At 37.9% G+C, this 23,318-nt stretch overlaps 1 protein-coding gene and 2 pseudogenes across 1 annotated transcript; 2 read left to right on the top strand and 1 right to left on the bottom strand.

Moving 5' to 3' along the window:
- The first annotated feature begins 1,725 nt into the window (after window positions 1-1,725).
- On the top strand, window positions 1,726-9,283 carry LOC124959279 (olfactory receptor 4A47-like; annotated as a pseudogene).
- Window positions 9,284-10,822: 1,539 nt separating this feature from the next.
- LOC124958124 (leucine-rich repeat-containing protein 59-like) lies at window positions 10,823-11,703 on the bottom strand (annotated as a pseudogene).
- Window positions 11,704-18,363: 6,660 nt separating this feature from the next.
- Window positions 18,364-19,284, top strand: LOC124959278 (olfactory receptor 4A47-like). Its single transcript, XM_047517832.1, has one exon. It carries the CDS (start codon window positions 18,364-18,366, stop codon window positions 19,282-19,284), a length of 921 nt encoding a protein of 306 aa, XP_047373788.1.
- Window positions 19,285-23,318: the final 4,034 nt, after the last annotated feature.

Here is a 23,318-nt window from a genome sequence, read left to right as displayed (position 1 = left end):
AGGGGGCAGGCTCATTACTGGCCTCCGTCCTTGTTGTGGGGACTGGCTGGGAGGCTCAGCACCCGGTTCACCATGGGGTGGAGGGACTGGTTCAGCGAAGGCATTGGTCCATGTGGGGGTGTAGTGGGGAGGAGGGGGAGGCTCAACAAGGGCATCCGAACCTCAGTGTGTGGGGGCAGGCTCAGTGATCTCTTCTAAACTCAGTAGAAGGGCAGGTGGGCTCCACAGATACCCTTTTAAATTCAAGAAAAGACATTGGTGAAGACAGAAATTTTCATTGTTCTTTCAGCATTCACAGTTAGGAAAAGGAGGATTGTCCAAGGAAAGATCCTAAAAGAAGGGTTAAGCAACATGGGAGGATATTTGAAAGTGTGATAGCTATTGGTCATACATGGAATCACATGAAAAAACTACTGTTTTATTTTGTTCTTTTCCTCCCACATCTTCCTCAAATTTATGTTGAGTTTCAAAGCTCCACTATCACATAATGTGAATTTTTTGTAGAAGTCAACAAATTAAAATAATCTCATTAGATTGGTCCTTGTTCCAATAAGACTGATGTCCTGTTAGAAAGGAGATTTGGATGTAAGGAGAGTGACATGTGACACAAAACTGGTATCTGTACGCCAAGGAGAAAGACCTGAGACTCTGTTTTTCTTCAATGTCTTCTAAAGAAATCAATACAGCACAGATGGTGATTCTGAATCTCTAGTGTACCAAACTCTCAAGCAACGGATTTCTGACTTTAAGCAGTTTGGGATACTTTATTACAACAATGCCCCCAAATAATATAAAATTTGCTAATGGAAAGTGAGGTGTAGCTACAAAAACTACCTAAAACTGTGGATGTAGCTCTGGGATTGGGTAATGGTTAGATGGTTGGAGGAGAGTCATGATTCATGATAGAAAAAGCCTATATTGTCTCAAAGAGACTGTGGGTGCAACTATGAACATCAGAAGGTGGTTCTGCTGAAGGTTGTGAAAGAGAAAAAGAACTGTTCAGAAGGCCTCTCACATGCTGGAGGACATGCACATCATCAGAGCAGAATACATGTAGAAATATGAATGGTAAGGTGTTTCTGCTTGAGGTGTCCAGGGAATAAGAGAGATGAGTGAAAATTGGTGGAAAAGCTGCCATTGTTATTGATTTACAGTCACAGAATCAGTAATGAGTATACTGACTTTTGGTCTAGAGTTTTACATGTTATTTTAGTCACTATTAATATGAAAATGACCTTAAGTGAATCTTTGGTATTACACCTTTTTGACACCATGTGTTTATCATGAAACATGTTTTCCATTGAAATGTAAGAAAATGCGTGAAATTCATTTTCTCATGAAATTCAATTTTCATTGCTTGTTACTTCATATTTCCTTTGATCACATAATTATGGGTTCCTGTGAGAGGTCTACCCATAACCCAGTTGATTTATAAATCCCAGCACTGTGACTCCTCGATAGCATAATACAAATAAGACACTTATTATGAGCATGATCAGGTTGTCATTTAAATCCTGATTCCATCACTACACTTAGGGTAGGAAATTCTGTCTTATGTCATGATTACTGACACATCCAGTAGAAAGCTAGACCCAAGTGATGCTTCTTATACATATTTCAGAGGATGAATGAATTAAGATTGGGATTATAATACTCCTAAGGATTTTTCATGGTTTTGTCGGTGAACTGCTTTACTATGTGAAATCAACAACAATAAAAGATTAGATGGATTGGAGGAACAATGTAAATTACTTTGTCCTGTTGGGTCTCACACAGAATCCAAAGGAGCAGAAATTTCTTTTTTTAATTTTCTTGCTCTTCTACATCTTGACCCTGGTGGGAAATCTGCTCATCCTTATGACTACAACCTTCAGTAAGTTCCTGGGCTCACCAATGTACTTCTTTCTTGCTAGCTTATAATTTATGGATGCCATTTATTCTACAGTCATTTCTCCCCAAATAATGTCCAACTTGTTCTTAAAGGAAAATATATCCTTTGAGTTTTGTATGACTCAGCTATTTACAGGACACTTTTTTTGGTGTGTCAGAGGTCTTTCTTCTGTTGGTGATGACCTTTGACCGCTATGTGGCCATCAGCAAGCCCTTGCATTATTTGTTCATCATGAGGCCGTGGGTGTGTGTTTTGCTGCTGGTAGTTTCCTGAGTTGGAGGATTTTTGCGCTCAGTAATTCAATTTGGAACTATTTGTGATCCCCCATTCTGTGATCCCAAAATCATTGATCATTTCATATGTGACATACCCCTTTTTGAAACTTGTCTGTGTTGACACCTATGTCATTGGCCTCTTGGTGATGGCCAATGGGGGACTCATCTGCACAACTGTGTTTCTGCTCTTACTCATGTCTTATGCTGTCATCTTTCACTCTCTGAGGAACCTGAGTCAGGAAGGGAGGCGGAAAGCTCTCTCCACCTGTGGCTCCCAGATCTGTGTGGCCATCTTCTTCTTTGTTCCCTGTATTTTCATGTTTGCAAGACCAGCTAAGACTTTCCCCATTGACAAGTCATTGAGATTGTTTTACACTGTCATAACCCCCATGCTGAACCCCTTCATCTACACTCTGAGAAACTCAGAGATGACAAACACTATGAAGAAACTCTGGGAAGCAAAATTCACATCAGGTAGAGTTCCATCCAGCGGAACCGGCGCGGAGAAAGGAGACACCACTAATCTTTAGTTTGGCGAGGTTTATTGCGTCCTCCCTGTTTCTCTGTCTCCTTTGTTCTCCCTCTATCTCCCTTCTTCTTCTCTCTCCCTCTCTCCTCCCCCAGGCTCCTAGCTTATCAGCCAATTATAGCAAAGCTTTCTCTCATGCAGGAGAGCATGCAGAGGAATGCCAGCATTACACTATATAAATCATGAGCTGTCCACGCGCAGCATGATATTAGATAGCCAATCCTTGAGCCTGGTGCTAACATGTCATAAGTCTCCAAGGAACTAATAACAGCAGCAGCCTTTTTGGGTACTTCCTTACTTTGGTAGCCAGTGCCCTTTGGCTCACTGCCAGGCACCATCTTGTCCAAGACGACCCTCAACAAGGTAGGAAATGAGTGAGTTTCCCACTATGGGGAGAGTTGTTTTACCATAACAGTGTCTTCTTAGGAACTATAACATCTGTGAAACTGATGCTAATTTTCCTTCCTTCCAAAGTATTTCTGTTAAATACAATTAAAGTATCAAATATGTGATTGTACTTCTAATAGTTTCTCTATTTTAATGTGAACTCTATAATGTCTTGTCTATCACTACTAGAAAGTTCTCATGCACATGTAGTAGAGTGTTTATCTAAATGGGTACTAAATTAATGAATAAAATTTTAGAATCATTGCACTGATGTTATTTAAGTTTTGCATTTATTCTTATTCCTCCCTTTGCTGTTCTTCAGCTTATTTTTATGTTGATCCTCGTTATTATGTTTAAAGAGCTTAATGCTACATAAATACCTTCAGTTGATTTCCATTCCATATGTAAATTTTAGTACAGAAATTGTACTCAGTAATGTGAAAATTGAATACTTAACAGTAGTAACATTAAAAGTAGAACCCACACAACATGGTAAATTGCCGGGGTCCAGCCCTAGCAGGGGTGGTAGTGGTCACAGGTGATGGAGTAGGTGTCAGTGCGGTGGAGAACAAAGCAACACAAACTCAAGGAATGGATGCTAAGCTCTAAATTTTATTTTTTCCAGCCAACTTTTTATACATTAAGAGTTTGGCAGTTACACATGATTTTTCAGAACAGGAAAATGTCACAAGGAGAAAAACAAAAATATTTTGTATAATTATTACTAGACTAGACAATGAAGTATTCTAATTATCTAGTAATTGTTTACTTGTGATAACCTATAACTAAACAATAAGACATATTAATATTTAACTGATCATAAAGGTTAAAGAAAGTTCAGCAGGGTTAAATAAATGTCAGTCGTGTTACTACTGCTGTAGTTAATAAATGCTATACATTTTAAGCTAACAAATATATGATATCATCTTATACTGTGTGAACTTAACATTGAGGAACACTTTATTTCTTCTGTCCCTGTTATTCCTTCCTGATGGAGTTGGAATTATTTGGCTATGTGATTTAGGTCATCTGAGAGTAGTCAACAGGGGATTGGCAGCTAGAATCTGTTTTTGTATTTTCTCATTGCAATCTTGGTTACTCAGAGTTTCATAGCAAACGAGTAAATCTGAAATCACTGTTCCATTAGAAGTCTGATTTTTATGTTCTAATCCTGGTTCTGTTAAGACCCCTATTTTCAGGGAAAACACATAAAATATTAATAGTGAACCTACATATATTAAGCAAGCAAAGAAGGAAAGTCCACAACCCAAATTCCCATTGAGATGAGACTTTGCAAACATCTTTATTACTCAGCAAATCCTTCTCAAGCACTGAGGGGAATTGCAGGTGGCATAACAGTAAATTGTAAAAGTCTACCTCTCCCTCATCAGAATCTCTCATTGCTGGTCTGAGATGCACGTAGAAAACTGTTTTTCTGTTTCTTCAAATAAGGAGTCTTATCATTTGTGACCACCTGGGTGAAACCATTTGACATTATGTAAAGTGATAAAGACTGGACACAGAAAGACAAGTACTGCATGGTATGATTTATTTATAGAATCCAAAATAGCGACAGTTCTGGGGCAGAGAGCACAGGCTAGAAAGTGAGGGGACAGTGATGTTCAAAAAGTGCAATATTCATTACACTGCAAAATGTCTCCTCTAATCTATGTTATTTCTTCCCTGTTATTAACTATAGCTATCATGCATGATAGCTATATGCAATACTATATTATATGCTTGACATTCGATAAGAGGGTAGATAAGTGTTCTCATCACAAACATATATCACATAACTATAATGTACTAATGAAGACATTAAAAAATATTAAAGGAGGTAATTCAGATGATGGAAAATGATACCATGTGGAAATACAAGTTTGTGTAGAGAAAAGAGATTACCAGAAATAACGAATACATGAAAAAACATATGAGTTTCCTCTTTAAATATCTTTAACATATAATTATTAAAATAATAGTAATGAAACCATATTATGAACTTTTAACACAGTCTCCACAACTAAAATAAATAATTATATTTAATAAGCAAACAAATAAAATAAAAAGGAACATAGACATAAATAATCCAAAGAACATTTAAAAATGGAAAAGAATAAACAACATAAAGAACTCATAAGAAATGATATGTTTAAAATGAGGGGAGATCAAAGATGGCGAACTGGAGGGAGGCTGTGTTCCTTGTTGCTCCGTAACTCTGGTTTCAAGAAGAGGATATCTGTTTCTTGGTGAGGCAGTTTTTGCTGCTCATCGATGCCCTGCTGTTTACTCCATTTGTCTACTGTGATCACCTGCAGTCTGCCATCATATTGACGAGTTTCTTGAGTGCAGATTGCTCACTGTCAGGCACCAATCATCTACCATTTGCCTACCTCTTGCCTGTCCATCGCCTGCCTTACACCTATCCATCACACACTGCACGAGGTTCACCTCCTGATCATCCAACAACAGTAAGCTAACTGATTGCTGACCACCAGTGGAGGGCCAGCTGCCTGCTGTTGCCTGGAAGTTCACTGTCACAGTACCTGCAGGTTTGATTACACCTGCCTGCTGCCATTTTGAGAGAACAGTCAGGCCCCGTAGGACCCCTGGCCAGAATGACTGGGTCCCGTCTCCAGGATCCCTCAACCCGACCAATAACTCCGTGACTCCAGGGTCCTCAAATCAACTGACTGCTCCCTGCCACCAGGACCCCCAGACCAACTGACTGTGCCCTATCACTGGGATCCCAGACTGACTGATTGCACCCAGCCTCCAGGATCCCACAACCACACCAAACACACCCGACCTCCAGAACCCCTGCCTGACCAACCGCATGCCCCCTCCAGGACCTCCAGCCAACCACAGCATTCCCCAAGCTGCAGCTCCCCATTTGTCAACACATTTGGAAGCCAGAGCAGCCATCTTGGATAATTCTAGAAACCAGAGCTTCGATCTTTAGATGGGTCAAATCCCATCCTGAGATGTCTGCTGGAGACTTGAAGCTCATTGTCAGTTACCTCTCATGCATCAGGCTACTGAAGACTGGAAGGTTTGAATACTATATGACTGATATACTGTAGATTTTCTTTTTTCTCCTTATGGAACAATTTTAAGTTTTTATTTCTTTAATTTTTTTGCTCTCTTTTCCTTTTGTTTACCTGTTCCCTCAGAGTCTCTTTCTCCCTTTTTGCATGCTAACATCCAATTTCTTTTGATTACACTCTCACCCTTTCTATTATCTAGAACTTCTGTATATTCTTTTCTCATCCCATTAACAGCTACATCCTACATCCCTCTGTATCCTCTCTGTCCTACATTAGAAACTGCAGACCTTATTGCAAACCTGTATGTTTTACTGAAGATAATATTTGAACTCATTCTGTTTATTATGAAAATTTTGTTATTGTCCTCATAGGGGCTCTTTGGTCTAGGATTGCATAGTGTCTGAATTGGGCACTGATAATATTGATCTCTCCTTAAAGAGAAGGTTTTGGAAACTTATAGGGCCACTATAAGCCAATAGGGGGAAATCTGCAAGACCCCAGATCTACACTGCTAGAGGGGAAGATACATGAACAACATGAAAAAACAAGGGAAGAAAATGATCCAAACAAATCTAGATTCTACATTAATAGAATCCAATGACAGTATGTTAGAAGAAATGTCAGAAAAGGACTTCAGATTATACATGATTAAGATGATTTGTGAAGCAAAGGATGAGATAAGAGAGCAAATGCAGGCAATGAATGATAATACCAATAAGCTGAAAGAGCAACTGCAGGAAGCAAAAGATCATTTCAACAAAGAGATAGAGATTCTCAAAAAAAAAAAAAAATGGAAATCCTTGAAATGAAGGAAACAATAAACCAAATGAAAAACTCAATGGAAAGCATCACCAAAAGGCTAGACACTTGGAAGACAGAACCTCAGACAATGAAGACAAAATATTTAATCTTGAAAATAAAGTTGCCCAAACAGAGAAGATGATAAGAAATCATGAACAGATCTCCAAGAACTATGGGACATCATGAAAAAGACCAAATTTGAAACTAACCATATCAATAGTTTCATCAATGTAAATGGTCTAAATATTGCCTTAAAATGCAGAGATCACAGACACTGAAAGAAAACTAAGACTCACTTATATACTGCCTCCACAAAAAATTTAAAATTTTGTTACAGATTCCTAGGGAATCATTCATTTAATCCAGATTGTGATTTATTTTACTTAATCTTGATTCTAATGCTTTTTGGAGTTGGAAAACTTCTAAATGTGTTTTAAAACTTTCTTTGTATTTTTTGTGCTATTTATACTTTTGAAATATGTGCCTCCTTCATTAATATTTGTGATTAGAATACAGATTGATTACTCATTACTCATATTGTTCTAATTTTACGTACAACCAGCTAGACCTTAGATATTTGAATATAGAGTTTTTCCCACATGCTCATTTGTTAAAAACTTAGTCCTTAGCAGGTTGCTAATGGAAGGTGGTTGAAACATTTAGAGGTGTATCCTAGTGGGAGTTTTTATGTCATGAGGAGGCAGGTTCTAGAAGAGGATTGTGGAAACTGATCTCTTACTTTTTCTCCTTTCATATCCTTTAGATGAAAACAGTTTGCTCCAACACATGGTCCCCACCATGATATGCTGCTTCACCACAGGTCCAAAGAATAGAGACCACTTAGTCATGGCCTGAAACCTCAAAACTGTGAACCAAAATAAAATTTTTCTCTTATTAAGTTGGTGTAACTCAGGTATTTGTTACAGTAATGGAAAACAGACTAACAAACATATAATAGCTGCTATTTTTTCTAACAGAGAAACCTCTTTTATTTTAATTATTTGCTTCTAATTACTTTTGCTTTGGATAACTTTGCTGTTTTCTAACTTTTTCTAGTTGAAATAATATTTAATCTTTTATTTATTTATTTATTTATTTTTTACAGACTGCATTTTGATTCATTTTACACTAATGGGATGCTTCATTTCATTTCTATTGTGCAGGATGTAGATTCATACCATTTATGTAACCATACATGTACATAGGGTAATGATTGTCTGTCTCATTCCAGATTTTTCATACCCCCACACCCTCTCACTTCCCCCTATGTCATATAAGGTTACCCCATAAATACAAACTCTACAGATGTTAAGTTTTCCTCAGAGTACTGAGCTCATAACCCATTGTCTGCAAATAGTATTTTCATTTGAATCATGTTCATATTTTGGGTTTTAATTTTTACTATTCTTTTACCGAAGAACTTTTAAAAATAGGACTTTGAGTCACAGTAATTAGAAAGCCATGATTGGTTTCTTCCAGTCTTCTCATTCATTTCTAGATTTATTGAAAAGCAGTCAGGCATGGTTAATTCTCTTGTTTTCAAATCAAAGTAAAAATCATATTGTATACTACTATGTATCTGATAGAAGTTGAGTGAGTAGTGTAAACATTATTTTGTATTATCAAAACTTCTTAATTTATATATTATCCCCTTATTGCACAGAAAAAAATGAGGCTTCTGTATGTTTAAAATAACTTTCTTGAATTACAAAATTATAAAGAAGAAGGCTAACCCTAGTCACCTCTCTGCGAGTTATGTGTAATCTTGCTGAAAATTCACAATAGGCTACTTTGAAAATGTTTCAACCATTGCATCTAACCTTGTGTCTCCATCTGTTTGGACCACAGCTCTATCAGGAAGGCTCTGAGTCAGGTAGTTTGCTTTTGTAAAATAAGAAAATGTATTTTTTAAAGCAATTTTAGGTTCATTGCAATATTAGCAGAAATGACATAGACTTTTATGAAATCTCTTCTCCCCACAATTTCCCACTTGGTTCATTTTCTGATGCTCCAACAGAATAAGTGAGACTGCTGAATTCATACAGAATGGTGAATAATTTTGTCATGGTTCTGGAATCTTGGAAGCTCAAGAACATGGCACTGACATCTGCAGAGAGTCTGGGGACTGTGCCATCCCTTGGTAAAGGGGGAAGTGTAGAAGAAGGCAAGGATGAGGCAGCAAGGGAGGGCTGAACTGACCTTTATCAGCATCCCACCTATGATAACCAACCCACACCAGGACCACAACATTAATCCAGTGGATTAATCCTCTTTTTTTTTTTTTTATTCCTCAGATATGGATTTAATAATTGTGGAAATCCAAAAGAATCAGCATCAAATCTCCAAGTCAGAATGAACTCTAGTCAGCAGGTTGGCTCAGCCACTGAGCTGCCTCAACCAGCCAAAGGAACTTTGATGTCTAGGCTAACTTCTGTATTTTCATAATCTCATCATTATATATCATGTGTTTAGTTTCTATAAAGCATTTAGACTGAAGGCTCTGCAGCTTGGGGGAAGACTAAGGAATGCCTAGTGATTCTGAGTAAGCTGTGGACCTGTAGGGCACCTCTATCCATGGGATAGGAGAGAAAAACATCCTTTCTTCCAGTATCAGAACAGTCATGAGTGACAGAGCTACCCAGAAGGGTCACCAAGGCTATAATGCTGGACCCTGCCCTATGTCTCAACTATGACAAGTTCTTGCTCCCCATGGAGAGAGGCAGGAACTTGCAATTGGGTGTTTTCAGAGAACGAGCACCGAGACATGGTCCCTCTGATGCTTTCATCTAGCTGTTGTGAAAAGAGGAGACAGAGACAAGAAAATGCTCAATCTTTAGCAACCAAGAGAATGGAGAATGGACAGTGCTGACCTTGCTTGTGCTAGACTTTAGTTTTATGCACCATTTTTCAGCTCCATGTTGCTACCTATTTCCCTTCATTACCTAGATTCCATTCATTCCTTCCCTTCTGTCATAGTTCTAGAATCCAACAGTTCTGAACTTCAGTGTGAGTGTCCAGGTTGCCTCTGAGGTATTTAGTCACACCTAGTGCTAATGGAGCTGCCACAGACAATGCTGTTTTGCAGATATCCACCTCCTCATTTCCTGGCAATCAGGGAGTTATTGCTCTGAACCTGAGGCAAGGAGCTATGTCTGTGCCATTTTGGCTGAGACATAATTCTGATGTGAGTTCTGTTCTCTCTGAACATTAGAAAGAAGGTCAAATATTGTTAAGGAAGGAAAGAATACCAGAGTGGGAGTCTGGTTCTTCCTTAGACTATTTGGGTGACTGTTAGGTGACTTATGGAAGGTCTCACTTACTCTGCCTACAGGTGATATATTTGACTGGTGGTTTGAGTTCCTTTCACAGAGATTTTGTATGGTTCATAAAATGATTGAATGTCTTGGTGGTCTTTTAGTAAATAGGTAACTCCCTCCCCAATTTCAACTGGAGTTCCTGAGTGTGGTGGTCCCCTCATTTCCAGTAGCACACTGTCTCCTGATCTGTCTGGGCTACCCAGGGAGCAATGGAAGTAAGGGTTTGTGACACACAAAAGTATTAATGAAGTGACAGCCAACCATTTAGTAGACAGGAGACTTGACTTTACACAACTTAGTATAATAACTAGAAAAGGCTGTATTCTCCCTCCCTACGACTAGGCTGACTCCTATAGGCATGCAGGTGACTATCCCTTCCCACCTTCCCTTTCTTCTTATTCCACCAGGGAACCCTGACTAAGGAACAAGAAGTCCTAGAAAGCGGAGGTCTCAAATACCAACTGGAAGCCATTTGAAGATGACAGGTACGTCTGATCCTGAAGCCTGCATTCAGCAGAACCCAATTCTACAGGAATCTGGACTCCAAGGCCCGGAGGCAGAAGGTACAGAAGACAAGCTCACTGCTGAGAGTTTGTGTGCAGGACCCATGGAGGATCTTGTGGCAGCACAGATCCTGCACAGCATTGTCGTGAATGGTGTTCACACTGGGGTGGAGGGGTTGCTGCAGCACTGCGGTCTCTCCACAGGCAAATAGCCCATTGACCACACACAGCAGTAAGAGCTGCAGCAGCAGCTTCAGCACAGCCCAGGACTGAGTGTGTTTCCACCGGTGACTTGCTGGGATGGGAGCCAAACTTGGATTTGGGAGCCTGATGTTCTTCCTTCTTGGGCTCCTTCTCCTGCTCCCACATGGAAGCTTTGAGGGCATTGTACTCCTTTCCCTGATTTTCTTTCTGTGGAGCCTTTCTTGCTTCCTCAGTTTGGGTTCCTGAGCTTCCTTAGCTCTCTGTTTAGCCTCCCACCTCTTCTCTGCCTCTGGTTGCCCTTCCAGGTACCTATGCCTGTCTCTCTCCTGATCTGCCTGCGCAGCCTTCGTGTGCTGTGACACCTTGTTTGCACACTGCTCACACTGCCTCTCATCCAACAGTAATTGGCCACTGTGAGCAGGACAGGGTTCAAGAGGTTATCCTTCAAGTCCAGCCACTTCAGGTTCTTGAGCTGAGCAACTCTGACAGGCAGTGTGACCAGCCTCTTGTTGAGCACCAGATGACCAAAGTCAGTCAGCAGCTGCAGCTTGTTCTCACTGTAGTCCAGCTTCAGCAGGTGTGTGAGGCCACTACTCATTTTATGGTAGAACAGATTCAGTACAGTGGCCTTTGAAAATGCAGCCAGCTGTTGACCAGGACCTCATTCAGGTTGCTGAGCTCAGGTCCAGCTTCTTGCCATCCAGCTTGTTGCAAAGTTTCCTGTCCTTGCTACAGGCATTGTCCTTGGTCATGGTGACGCTGACTGAACTGACCCCGGCTATGGGGGATTGTCCAGCAGGTGAGAGAGACTGAAAGCATGACACTCAGCAGATGTGCATCCAACTGACCACCTCCTGAGCCCTCTACCACAATTGTCTCAGGGAGACCACTGGGAGTCTCCAGCCAGAGGCACTCCCAGATCCAGGCCCGTTCTTACCAGTGCAGCCAATGAATCCCATTTATTTATTTATTTACTTACTTTATTTATTCTATTAATTATACATGACAGCAGAATACATTTTGACTCATTGTACACAAATGGAGCACAACTTTTCATTTCTCTGATAGTACATAATGTAGAGATACACCATTTGTTCAATCATACATGTACATAGAGTAATAATGTCCATCTCATTCCAACATTTTCCCATTCCCATACCTTCTCCCCTTTCCCCTTTCCCCTCTGCCCAATCTAAAATTCCTCCATTCTTCTCTCCTGCCTGCCTCATCTTGCCCCAATATGGATCAGCATCCACATATCAGAGAAAACATTTGGCCTTAATTCTGGTGGGGTTTGGTTTATCTCGCTTACATGGTATTCTCCAACTCCATCCATTTACCTGCAAAGGTCATAATTCGATTCTTTTTTAAGGTGGAGTAATGTTCCATTGTGTAACCCACTCTTGAGGGTCTCACCTCTCAACACTGCTGCATTGTTTCTACCACATGATATTTAGGGAACACATTTAAGCTGCAGCTCACACTATCAACTTCCCACACCACATTATTTCCTTTTTTAAATTATTAATCAGTAATGACATCATTCAGAGTTCCTACTTTACATATGGTTCCCTTTTGGCATTTGGAATTGCACTTTCTATAGTTTTGGAAGGAAATGTAATGATGTGTTCATCCTCATAGTATCATACAGAAAGAGATGAACTGAATAAAAAATTCTGTCTGCTTCACAACTACTGAACTGTTTACTTTTTCCACAATTTTTGACTTTTCTGGAAAGTCATATGATTGCAACCACACAACTTTTCACACTGGCTGTTCCATTGGTAATATATGTTTGAGTTTCCCCTATGTGTTTCCTTGGATCAGGTTCTCAATTTTTTTTTCTTTTTTTTTTTTTTTTTTGTAACCAATAATATTTTATTGTGTAATGGTCCATCGTTTATTGTTCATCCACTATAGTGGTTAATTTGAATTGTCAACTGGATTGGATTAAGATATGCCAATGATTAAGAGGCCTCTGGTATGTCAATGAGGTGTGTCATGGAATGACTGGAATGTGGGATAGTGAACTGAAGTGGAGACTCTCCCTAGCATGGGCAGCATCACCCAATAGAATGATGGCTCGGATGGAATAAAAATTGGAAGAACAAGAAAGCAGATGCAGATGCAAGCTCAACTCTCCTTGAAAGGGTTCTTGATTGCTCCTTAGATCATCTGACAATATTGGACACTTGCTTCTTCATTTTTCCAAAGTGGACTCTGCCAGTGTTTCTCCAGGTAGTTTCCAGAATCCTCGATGTTGGACTAGGGTAGCACTGTTCATCCTTTTTGTTCTGGGGCTTCTGCCTCTTGAACTTCATAGCTACTGGATCTTCAAAATCTCTAGCCTACAGATGGCCTTTGTGGACTATCTGGCTTCTGGTTGTGTAAGCCAATCTAATAAATCTCCTTTTTATAATCATACATCCTTTTGGTTCTGTTCCTCTAGAGAACCCTGACTACTACAGAGACTAATTGCTGACTGTGTGTTAAGAGTATGTTAGTACATGAGAAACTTTTAAATTGGGCAATGGTATTTTTCTCTTCGGAGATCTCCTCCTGTACTCTTTCACCAATACCACAAGTCTGGATTACATAGCTTTGTGTCAAGTCTTCATGTTGGGTAGTGTTCATTGTCCAATTTTGTTCTTCAAAATTTGCCCTCCTGGGCATGGTGCTATCCCTCCTGTGTCTTTGCCTCAGAATGTAAACTTGGTAATTAGTTGTTAATATCTATCAAATCAAGTCATAAGTATTTGGATTGTAGAAGATATAGATCTGGGAAGAACTGATCTTGACAATGTTGAGTCTTCCTATGCATGAGCAGGGGTAAGTTTTCATTTACTTCCTTTTTCATCAGAGCATTGTAGTTTCTCTCATGGAGGTCTTGTACATATTTTGTTAAAGCAATACTCAAGTATTTCATTTTGGGACATACTAGAGTAAGTGCTGCTATTTTTCTAACTTAAACTTTGGCTTGTGTATTGCTGGCATATAGGAAAGTCATTGATATTTGCACATTACTTTTTTGTATTTCAACTTCACACTGATAATTTATTGGTTCCAGAGTATTGTAGAAGTATTTGTGATTTTCTGCATAGATGATGACAACTGCAAAGAAGGATGGCTTTATATCTTCTATTTCTTCTAAACTTTCTATTTCTTGTCTTACTATTGAGTACAATGTTGAAATGTGGTGAGAGGGAACATCCTTCCCTTCTTCCTGATTGTTATGGTTTAGATATGAGGTGTCCTGCACAATCTCCTGTGTGAGATAGTGCAAGAATCTTTGGAGGTGAAATGATAAGCTCATGAGAGTCTTCATCTAATGAGTGGACAAATCCATTGATGCTGGTTAAATGGGCAATAACTGTAGGTAGGTAGTTTGTGACAGGAAGAAATAGGTTTGGATACAGTAACACAAAAGCTGACTAAAAGTGATCTTATCAGTAAAGCTTCTAGACTCTTACTATTAAAGATGATGTCAGTTTTTGATTGCTTTGAAAATACTCTTTTTTTTTTAACCTTAGGAACTTTTATTCATAGTTTACACAATGTCCTTACAATGAAGAGGGTTTGAATTTTATTAAATATTTTTTCTGCAAATGTTGATATAATCCTGTGATTTTTTTCTTCCTCATGCTATGGTGTGATGAAGGAAAGTAATTAATTTTTGAAAAATGAACCATGTTTCTACATCTGAGATAATCTCACTTGACCATGGTGTATAAATCTTGATCCACTTTGGTAGACTTGGTTTGCTAATTGTTGAGCATTTTGACTTAACTAACAGCAAGTCCTGTTTACTCTCATTTCAAAAAAGTTGTAAATGTAGTTCAGATTCCTTAGTAAGATCTGTGATACCCCTGCAGGGCTTGGTTCTGGCTCATGTCTTCACCTTCCATTGTTCCATCATCTCCCTGACTTATCCCCCTTCAAGTTCAATGACCCCCATCTTGAAATTGCCCAGCTGTGTCCCATGGTGGATCTTCCCCTATGTGACAGTGTACCCACAGGAACAAATGACTTCTCCTCCTTGGACATTAACTAAAATCTCACCTTTAAAAAGGCCTCATTTAATTGCCTTATTCAAAATGTGTCTTACTCTTATCTTTTTCTTTCACAATAACCTGTTGTTGTCCAATCAGAGATTACAACTCTGTTCCTGAGGCTGACTTTGAAGTCATGATCCTCTTATCTCAGCCTCTTGAGCTGTTGAGATTACAGGCTTACACCACTGCAGCCAGCACTACTATTTAGTTTTTAGATAAACATGAAATAAAGAGAATGAATACATCAATAACTAGTTGCTACAGCTGCATAAACCTTTAAAAATATATTTGATCTCAAACTCATAAGGATAAAATTGAAGATTAAATAAACAGATAATGAGATTGCTCTGACTCAAAAAGGAGTAAGTGATAAACTCATCTTCATTGGAACAAATTAATGGGACTGATATTTTATTCTTGATTATTTGTCCCATAATATTTATGAAAGAACTTTTCCTTGTTACACACTTGTGACTCTACTTATGAGTTTGATGGATTGGGTCTTGACATGTAGATGTTCCTTTAAAAGTATATGGAGAGTCCCAGGGAGTGTAATTAAGCACAAATTGGCTTGGACACAGTCCAGTTGCAGTACTCCATGATTAATGTGTGTTCATGGTATAAAATCTTTAGTGTTCTTTGTCCCTGTTAGGGAAAAGTTCTCCTCTGTTAGTGATAGTTATGATGTTTTTAAAAGATGGTGTATTATTCTTAAAGAAGAATTTGAAAAGGCACAGGAGTACTCTATCTATATTCCAAGCAGAAGTGGTTACCCTACCAGGACAAGAGGAGACAGGTTAAAAAACTGAATGGTACTTATTAAAGTTATGAAAAAAGAACCTAGAAAACTTTCCTTTTTTAAAAAATGCTAAATGTGCTATTCCTTGTTGAAATTATTTGTTTGCATTTTAGTTGATTTTTTTAATATGGAAATGTTAATTTTTCTCATTTTGCCAAGAATTTCCTTTGAATACCACTACAATCACTTATTATTTTTTCCAATATTTAGTAGACTCCAGAGAAAATGGAAAAAAAGCTTGTGTGATTTTAAATATATTCTCCAAGAATAGCACAGCTATTTCTGAGTGAGATCAAATTTCCTCCTTCAACTGCAGACAAGCTTCCAAAGGTAGGATTTTATAGTCAGTAGCAGAAATCAGATTTTGAAGTTGTGTAACTGTTTTATAACACAGGACATTATATCACTTGAGAATGTAAGAAAATGTTGATAAACTTCAGCAGCAGAAAGCAGCTGTTCAGAAGGCATAGGAGAGACATCACAAATATATTCAAAATATTGAAAATTTAAGTCAGGGACCATCTACATCCTCAACACTGTTCCTTCCATCCAGACAAGTAGATGGTTCAAGGTGAAAAGCTGATTCCTCAGTCAGTGTGGAGATTCCATCTCCTCTGATGACCTGAACCTAGGTCAGACCCTGAGCCTTACTGTGCTAGTGGACACACAGGAAGCTCACCTTCTGTGAACTGCTGACACAATATAGTGCTCTATGAATACTTTTAGTTTTCTAAACTGAAGGATTGAACTACCACACACCTTTGTACAATAATCACCAATACTTACAAATTTGTGATGTGTGTTTCTGGTCTCTGAAATTAGCATCTGCCAAAGACTCAATATTAGATGTGGCAGGGGGCTCCTGCTGTTCACAGGGGTGTAAGGGGATGAAATGAGAATGATCATGCTTGCAAGATATTATAAATAGAAAGACAAGGGGACTGAACAAATGTATACATAAACAACATAAGAGAAATAAAGGAAGGGAGAACACTGTCAGAATTTGACTTGAAGTATAAGACAGAAGGAAGTAACTTTTAGTTAGACAAAACCTAGGAAGGAAGAGATTAATTGTGAAAAAATAAAATATTTACTCTTCTAAATACTAAAAGGATATCTACTTGAAGATGTCAATGAAATAGTTTTAGATACTGGGTTAAAATGTAGGGGTGTGATAATGTTGAAGATATGAAATTCAGAGTGCTTTAGGAATTTATAGGTTAGGATAGTGTGGAATATTCAACCAAAGTCTCTAGAAGGAGGTTTCAGGTTTGTGGCAAGCTGAGACTGTGGTAACTACTAGTTTGTCAAGTTATCACATGAAACCATTATGGTTTGATTGTGTCCACCCCATATAATTAATATGTTGAGGTCCTACCTGCAGTACTACAGGAAACAGCTTTATTTGGAAATAGAGATTTTGTGAAGGTCATCCAGTTATAAAATTATATTAGGATGTGTCCCAATTCCTTATCACTTCTATTCTATTGAAATAGAAAATTTGAATGCAGGGATACAAGTATACAAACTGATCATCAGCAAGTCAAGGATGGAACTAGTCCTTCCCTCACAGTTTTCTGAGGGATCCACCACCGCCAAAACCTTCATTTTGATTGTCTAGCAGCAGGACTCTGAGAAGACACATATGTGTCTAAATGGAGTGTAGGTCTAGAGGAAAAATTCAAGTTTAGGTACCACGAAGTGAGGTGGTGCTGCTGCAATAAATTTCTAATATATGAAAACAGCTTTGTGATTGATTAATGGATACATTTCAGGAGAGTTTGACAATCATAGAAAGAGCCCAGAAGGCTTTGAAGAGATGGTGGGTAGAAAAGTGAACATTGAGAGGTGATACTGGTGCAAGGAAAGAGGAGAGCAGTGGAGATGACTTCTGTCTTAGAGAATGGAGACATCACTGTGAGCACAATGTTCCCAGAAACATGAATGCTAAGATGCTTGTAGGTGACATTTCCAGTGGACCTGAGGCCCAAAGAAAGTGGAGGAAGGGCATCATTTTCTAAAGACTCAGCACCACTATTGATACAGTGACTTGTGGTCTGTAGTCTTCCATTAATAAATGATTGTATTCACTCTTCATATGAAAATTATCTTAAGTGAGTCTTCAGTTTTATTCTGTGTCACTTTATACATAGTAAAACTTTACATGGATTTCCCTTTCATCCTCTCTTGTTATTTCATATCTTTATATTCATCTAAAGAGTAACTTTCTCTGAGAAACTTCCCAAATCTCAAAGAGGTTTAGAATGGGTTTAGAATGCCATGAATCAATAACATGGTTTCAAGAAATATATTTATCAACTTGTGTCTCATGTTGGTCATTAAATTTTGGACAACATAGTCATATTTCAAATCAGTTAGTGCAGGAAAATTTGTCTTATCTTTCTAGGATCCAGATATCTACTGAAGCTAGTGTGCCAGCCATAGATGCTTCAAACATATATGGCAGATGAATAAAAGAGGTTGTAATGTTTCTCAGGAGTTTTCATTGTTTTACAGGTAAACTGCTTTTCTCTCAGAAATTGGCATCAATAAGTGAATAGATGGAACATAGGAACAATGAAACTTACTTTGTCCTCTTGGGCCTCACACAAAATCCAAAGGAGCAGAAAGTACTTTTTGTTATGTTCTTGCTCTTCTACATTTTGACCATGCTGGGGAACCTGCTCATTGTCATAACTGTATCCTTTAGTAAGACTCTGGGTTCTCCAATGTACTTCTTTCTTGCTAATTTATCATTTATTGACATTATTTATTCATCTATCATTTCCCCCCATTTGATTTCAAACTTGTTCTTAGGAAAAGTTGTCATATCCTTCAAGTTTTGTATGTTTCAGCTCTTTGCAGAACACCTTTTAGGTGGGGCAGAGATTACTCTTCTGTTGGTGATGGCCTTTGACCGCTATGTGGCCATCTGTAAGCCCTTGCATTATTTGGTTATCATGAGGCCATGGGTGTGTGTTATGCTGCTGGTAGTTTCCTGGTCTGGAGGTTTTGTGCACTCTGCATTTCAAATTGGCATTATTTATGGGCTCCCATTCTGTGGACCCAATATCATTGACCACTTTACTTGTGACATGTACCCCTTATTGCATCTTGTCTGTGGTGACACCTATATCATCGGCCTCTTAGTGATTGTCAATGGGGGGCTGATGAGTGTTATTTTGTTTCTTCTTTTACTCATGTCTTATGTGGTTATCTTTCTCTCTCTGAAAAACTTGAGTCAGGAAGGGAGGCGGAAAGCTCTCTCCACCTGTGGCTCCCACATCACTGTGGTTGTCCTCTTCTTTGTTCCCTGTATTTTCATATATGCAAGACCAGCTAAGACTTTCCCCATTGACAAGTCATTGAGTGTGTTTTATATGGTCATAACCCCCATGCTGAACCCCTTCATCTACACTCTGAGAAACTCAGAGATGACAAATGCTATGAAGAAACTCTGGAAAATAAGCCACATCAGGTAGGAAATCACTGAGTCTCCCACTATGAAGAGAACCATTTCACTGTGAAGCTGTCTCCTTAGGATGTGCTGTTTATTTCAGACTTAAAACTAAAGTTAATTTGCTAAGGCATTTTTGTTAAGCAGAATTAAAGAATAGATTATAGGTTTTGATATTAACATATTTCCCCAGTGTATTGCTCATTCTTTATTGTCTTATTTATCAAGGGACCTAGGAAATTTTGGGGCACATATACTAGGAAGTCCATAAAATTATGCAATCTATTTATGAATAAAATTTTTATATAATTACAAGGATGTGTATTTAATTTTTTTACATTCATTTCTAGTAACTATGTTGTCTTTTTTTGTTCATTTTTCTACTATAGTAAAATTCTGTATGTCTTTTTTATTTGATTTTACTAGCATTACATTTAGAATTTTCAATCAATAGTTTTAATTTTAAATTAAATTTGGAAGGCATAACAATTATGAATATTACAATGGAACCCTTGTAATAGGGTAAATCTGAAAAAAGGTATATGATGAGTTCCTCACCAGCATCTCCCAGTACTGATCCTGGGTGCAGGCACTGTCTTTCCATGGTTCTCCAAATTAAGAAAGCTTATCATTTGTGTGACCTGGGTGGACTCAGAGGGCATCATACTAAATGACATAAACTGAACACAGAAGACAAATACTGCATGATGTCATGCATATGTGAACACCAAAATCTTCACACTCATAGAAGCAGAAAGAAGAATGATGGTTGTCATGACTGCAGAGTGGGAAAACTGGAGATGTTGGTCCAGGAGTACCAAGTTTCATATAGAAGCTAACTAATTCTGAATTTGAAAGCATGGTAGCTATTGTTACATTTGCTATAGTGTATACTGGACTCCTAAGAAGAGAGTAGATGTGAAGTGCCCTACCACAAAAAGATTAAAGAAAACTCTAATCATGTGACCTGATGGATATGCTAATTATAGTTATTTCATGATGTACACATATATCAAAATATCATTGTCCACCCAAAACCTGTATGATTTTTATTTACCAGTCTGATATCAGTGACCAAAAAATTAAAGAAACTCAAGATGATACTTTCTATTACTACTAAAATATGATTGCTACTCTGTGGGTTTTTTTAGTTTTTGCAGTTCTTTTTGCCTACAAGTTCTCTTTTAGTAGAGATTCACAATTAAATTATTGTATTTCAACTTTATTAGATTGTTCATTTCTCTGTTTTTATGTCACTGTGTTTATGAAGATTATACTCATTTGATGTATCCTTTTCAAATTTAGATGTTACTTGTTTATTCTTTCTTAGATTTCCTGGTATATTCTCTGGTAGTTTTCATAATCATTAGCATTTCTTTCTTTTCAAGTTCTAACACCTGTAATAGATTTCTTTTGGTGAACTAGATTGATGGCTGTATCCAGGATAATGTGAAGGTAATGGTGATGACAGCTGAGATATGTCACAGTTTTACTGAAATTATAAAATTAAAATGGTATGCTTTTTCTAAACATGCCTTTTGCAGTTATTTAGGTGATTAAATATTTTTACCCTTGTACATGCTAATGTGATCAATTGCTACATGGATTGTATTGTATTAAACTGTTTTTGCATTTGTGGACTAAATTTTGGTAGGATTATATTATTGTTTTTCCTTATATCAAAGGATTCTTATGGTTCTTTTCAGAGTTTTTTGCATTGATTTTTATAATATGAGTATATAGATATCCATATATGCATCATTATTTTGAAATGTTACAGAGAAATATTTTGATCATATTTCAAACATCCACCCCAATATATCTCATCCCTGTCACCCTTAATGTTCCACTACAGCATTTAAGGTTAGTTCTGTTGACTCACTTCGCTATATATTTTTCTTAAAATTTTTGGTATTTGTTTTTCTCTCGACTATGAGCTACTACTCAATCCTCAGCACCTGTAATAGTAATAGACACAGTAAATCATTGTTGAATTTGTACTTTATAGAAATATTTTTACCATTAAGAATAATTTATTTTCTGAGACAACTTGAGTAGCACTGGGCTGATATTCTCTTTGAAGGTTTGTGAGTAACAATCACACCCAGCATTTATAAAATGTTTATCCTTTTCAGGACTTGTTCTACACATGTTATGTGGGTTTCCTCTTGTTACATTCCAATGATTAAGTCCTCCAGGGACATCATGAGGTAGGCACTCTTACTAGAGCCATTTTACAGTTACACAAACAAGGGCTCATGGACATTGAAAATCCTGTGAAAGGTTATGACCTGGAGAGTGTCCAGACCCAATTCAAGAAGTCCTGCTTGTGCACAGGTATGGCAGGTTTGGTTACCTGGTAATTACAAGGCCTTCAGACCTATTTGCATATAAGGAGTAAGCATCTGTCAATTGTGTCATTTTTAGTAGTGCTTTAGTTCTATATTTATCATGTATAGTTGCTTGTTTAAAAATATCTTAAGTTTAAATATTTTCAAACTCATATGTGTTGAAAGATATTCTGGAGACACTTTCTCCAGACTTCCCATGTATTAAAATTATTCCACATTTGCCTGTTACTTTCTTGTCTCTTTTTCTTTTATCAGTACATATGAATGCATATATATATATATACATATATATATATATATATCATTATATATGCATATATGTCACTACACACATGTCAGTATCATTTTTATTTTTCATTTGTCTTAGTCATTTATTTGTATATACCTATTTATAATTTTTTAAAGACTGAGGAATCAGTTGTAGACTTGATTCCCTTTTAGTCTTAAAACTCTAAGCCTTTCCAAAACTCAAGGTACCTATTGAGCACAGTGCAAAATCAAAGAGTTGTCACTGAGATAGTGCTATTATACAATCCACTCAGCCTATTGCCACTACACCAATAATAACCTCTTTGTGGCATAAGAGAATACAAGGTCACTCGTTACATTTTCCTGTCATGTGTAAAGCATGGATTCCTTTCATGTGAAACATTCCTGAGCCTTCATTTTTTGCTGGATCCAAGTGTCCTTAAGTTGTTTTTCAGTCCATTCAAGGTAACCTTGAAACCAGCATTTCAAGAATGAACTTAAGCAACAGAAGACCACCTGCCCATATTATAAACATTTGTGTGTGTGTGTGTGTGTGTGTGTCTGTGTGTGTGAGTTCATAAGCTCACAATCCTCCACATGACTCATGATAAAATCCCCACCTTGAAAAGTATTCTACTTATGAAGAGGCAGAATGACCATCCAGGCCTGTACAAAAGAGCCCTAAAACACCCTTCTCGCTCTTCAGAGACTTGCAGAGTACATGACAGTTGTCTGGTGGAAAGTCCTGTGTGCTTCTGTTTAGGCTTGTGTGCTGTTTCTTTGGTTTGCAGTTCAGGTCATGTCTTTGTCAGGAGGTTTGGCATGTGATCCTGAATTCCTCTTAGATGTCATACCTATGGCCATGACTGTTGTCTGAAAGGTTTCTTGCAATGCCACATTTCACGAGGCTAGTGTATTTTCTTTTGTGCATGCCTATTCTTAAAAAAACAATTTGAGCCAACTTTTATTTGACTCTGGAAGCACTTCCTTAAAACAACTTATAGATAATTTGTTTTCCATGAGATAGCCAGGTACAGTGTTGCATACCTGTAATCACCATTGCTCAGGAGGCTGAGGCAGGGGGATCACAAATCCAAAGTCAGCCTCAGCAACTTAGTGAGGCCCTCAGCAAGGTAGCAAGACCCAGTCTCAATTAAAAAATATAAGAAAGGACTGAGTATGTGTGGTTTAGTGGGTAAGCACCCCTGAGTTCAATCTTTGGTCCAAAAAGAAAGGTAATTTGATTTTTAGGAAATTATGTCAGGTTTGTCCATTTCGTTACCTGGTTCAGTTGATTCTCCATTTGTTACCAAGAATCTCTTCTTGCTTTTGGATATTACACTGCAGAAGAGAGAATAGTGAATTTATGTAACTCTGTTTATTCTAAAAGTCTGAACAAAGAATTTTTCAGGAATAAGAGAAGCCCACATATTTGAGAAGCCCACATTTTTAACATTCT

Source organism: Sciurus carolinensis, chromosome 11, assembly GCF_902686445.1.
Source record: "Sciurus carolinensis chromosome 11, mSciCar1.2, whole genome shotgun sequence".
Lineage (NCBI taxonomy): Eukaryota > Metazoa > Chordata > Mammalia > Rodentia > Sciuridae > Sciurus > Sciurus carolinensis.
The sequence above is the reverse complement of the archived record's forward strand: the minus strand, read 5'-3'. Positions and strand labels throughout refer to the sequence as shown.

What these genes read in the sequence shown, in the direction of transcription:
- LOC124959278 (XM_047517832.1), top strand. Translation starts at nt 18,364, where the DNA reads ATGGAACATAGGAACAATGAAACTTACTTTGTCCTCTTGGGCCTCACA.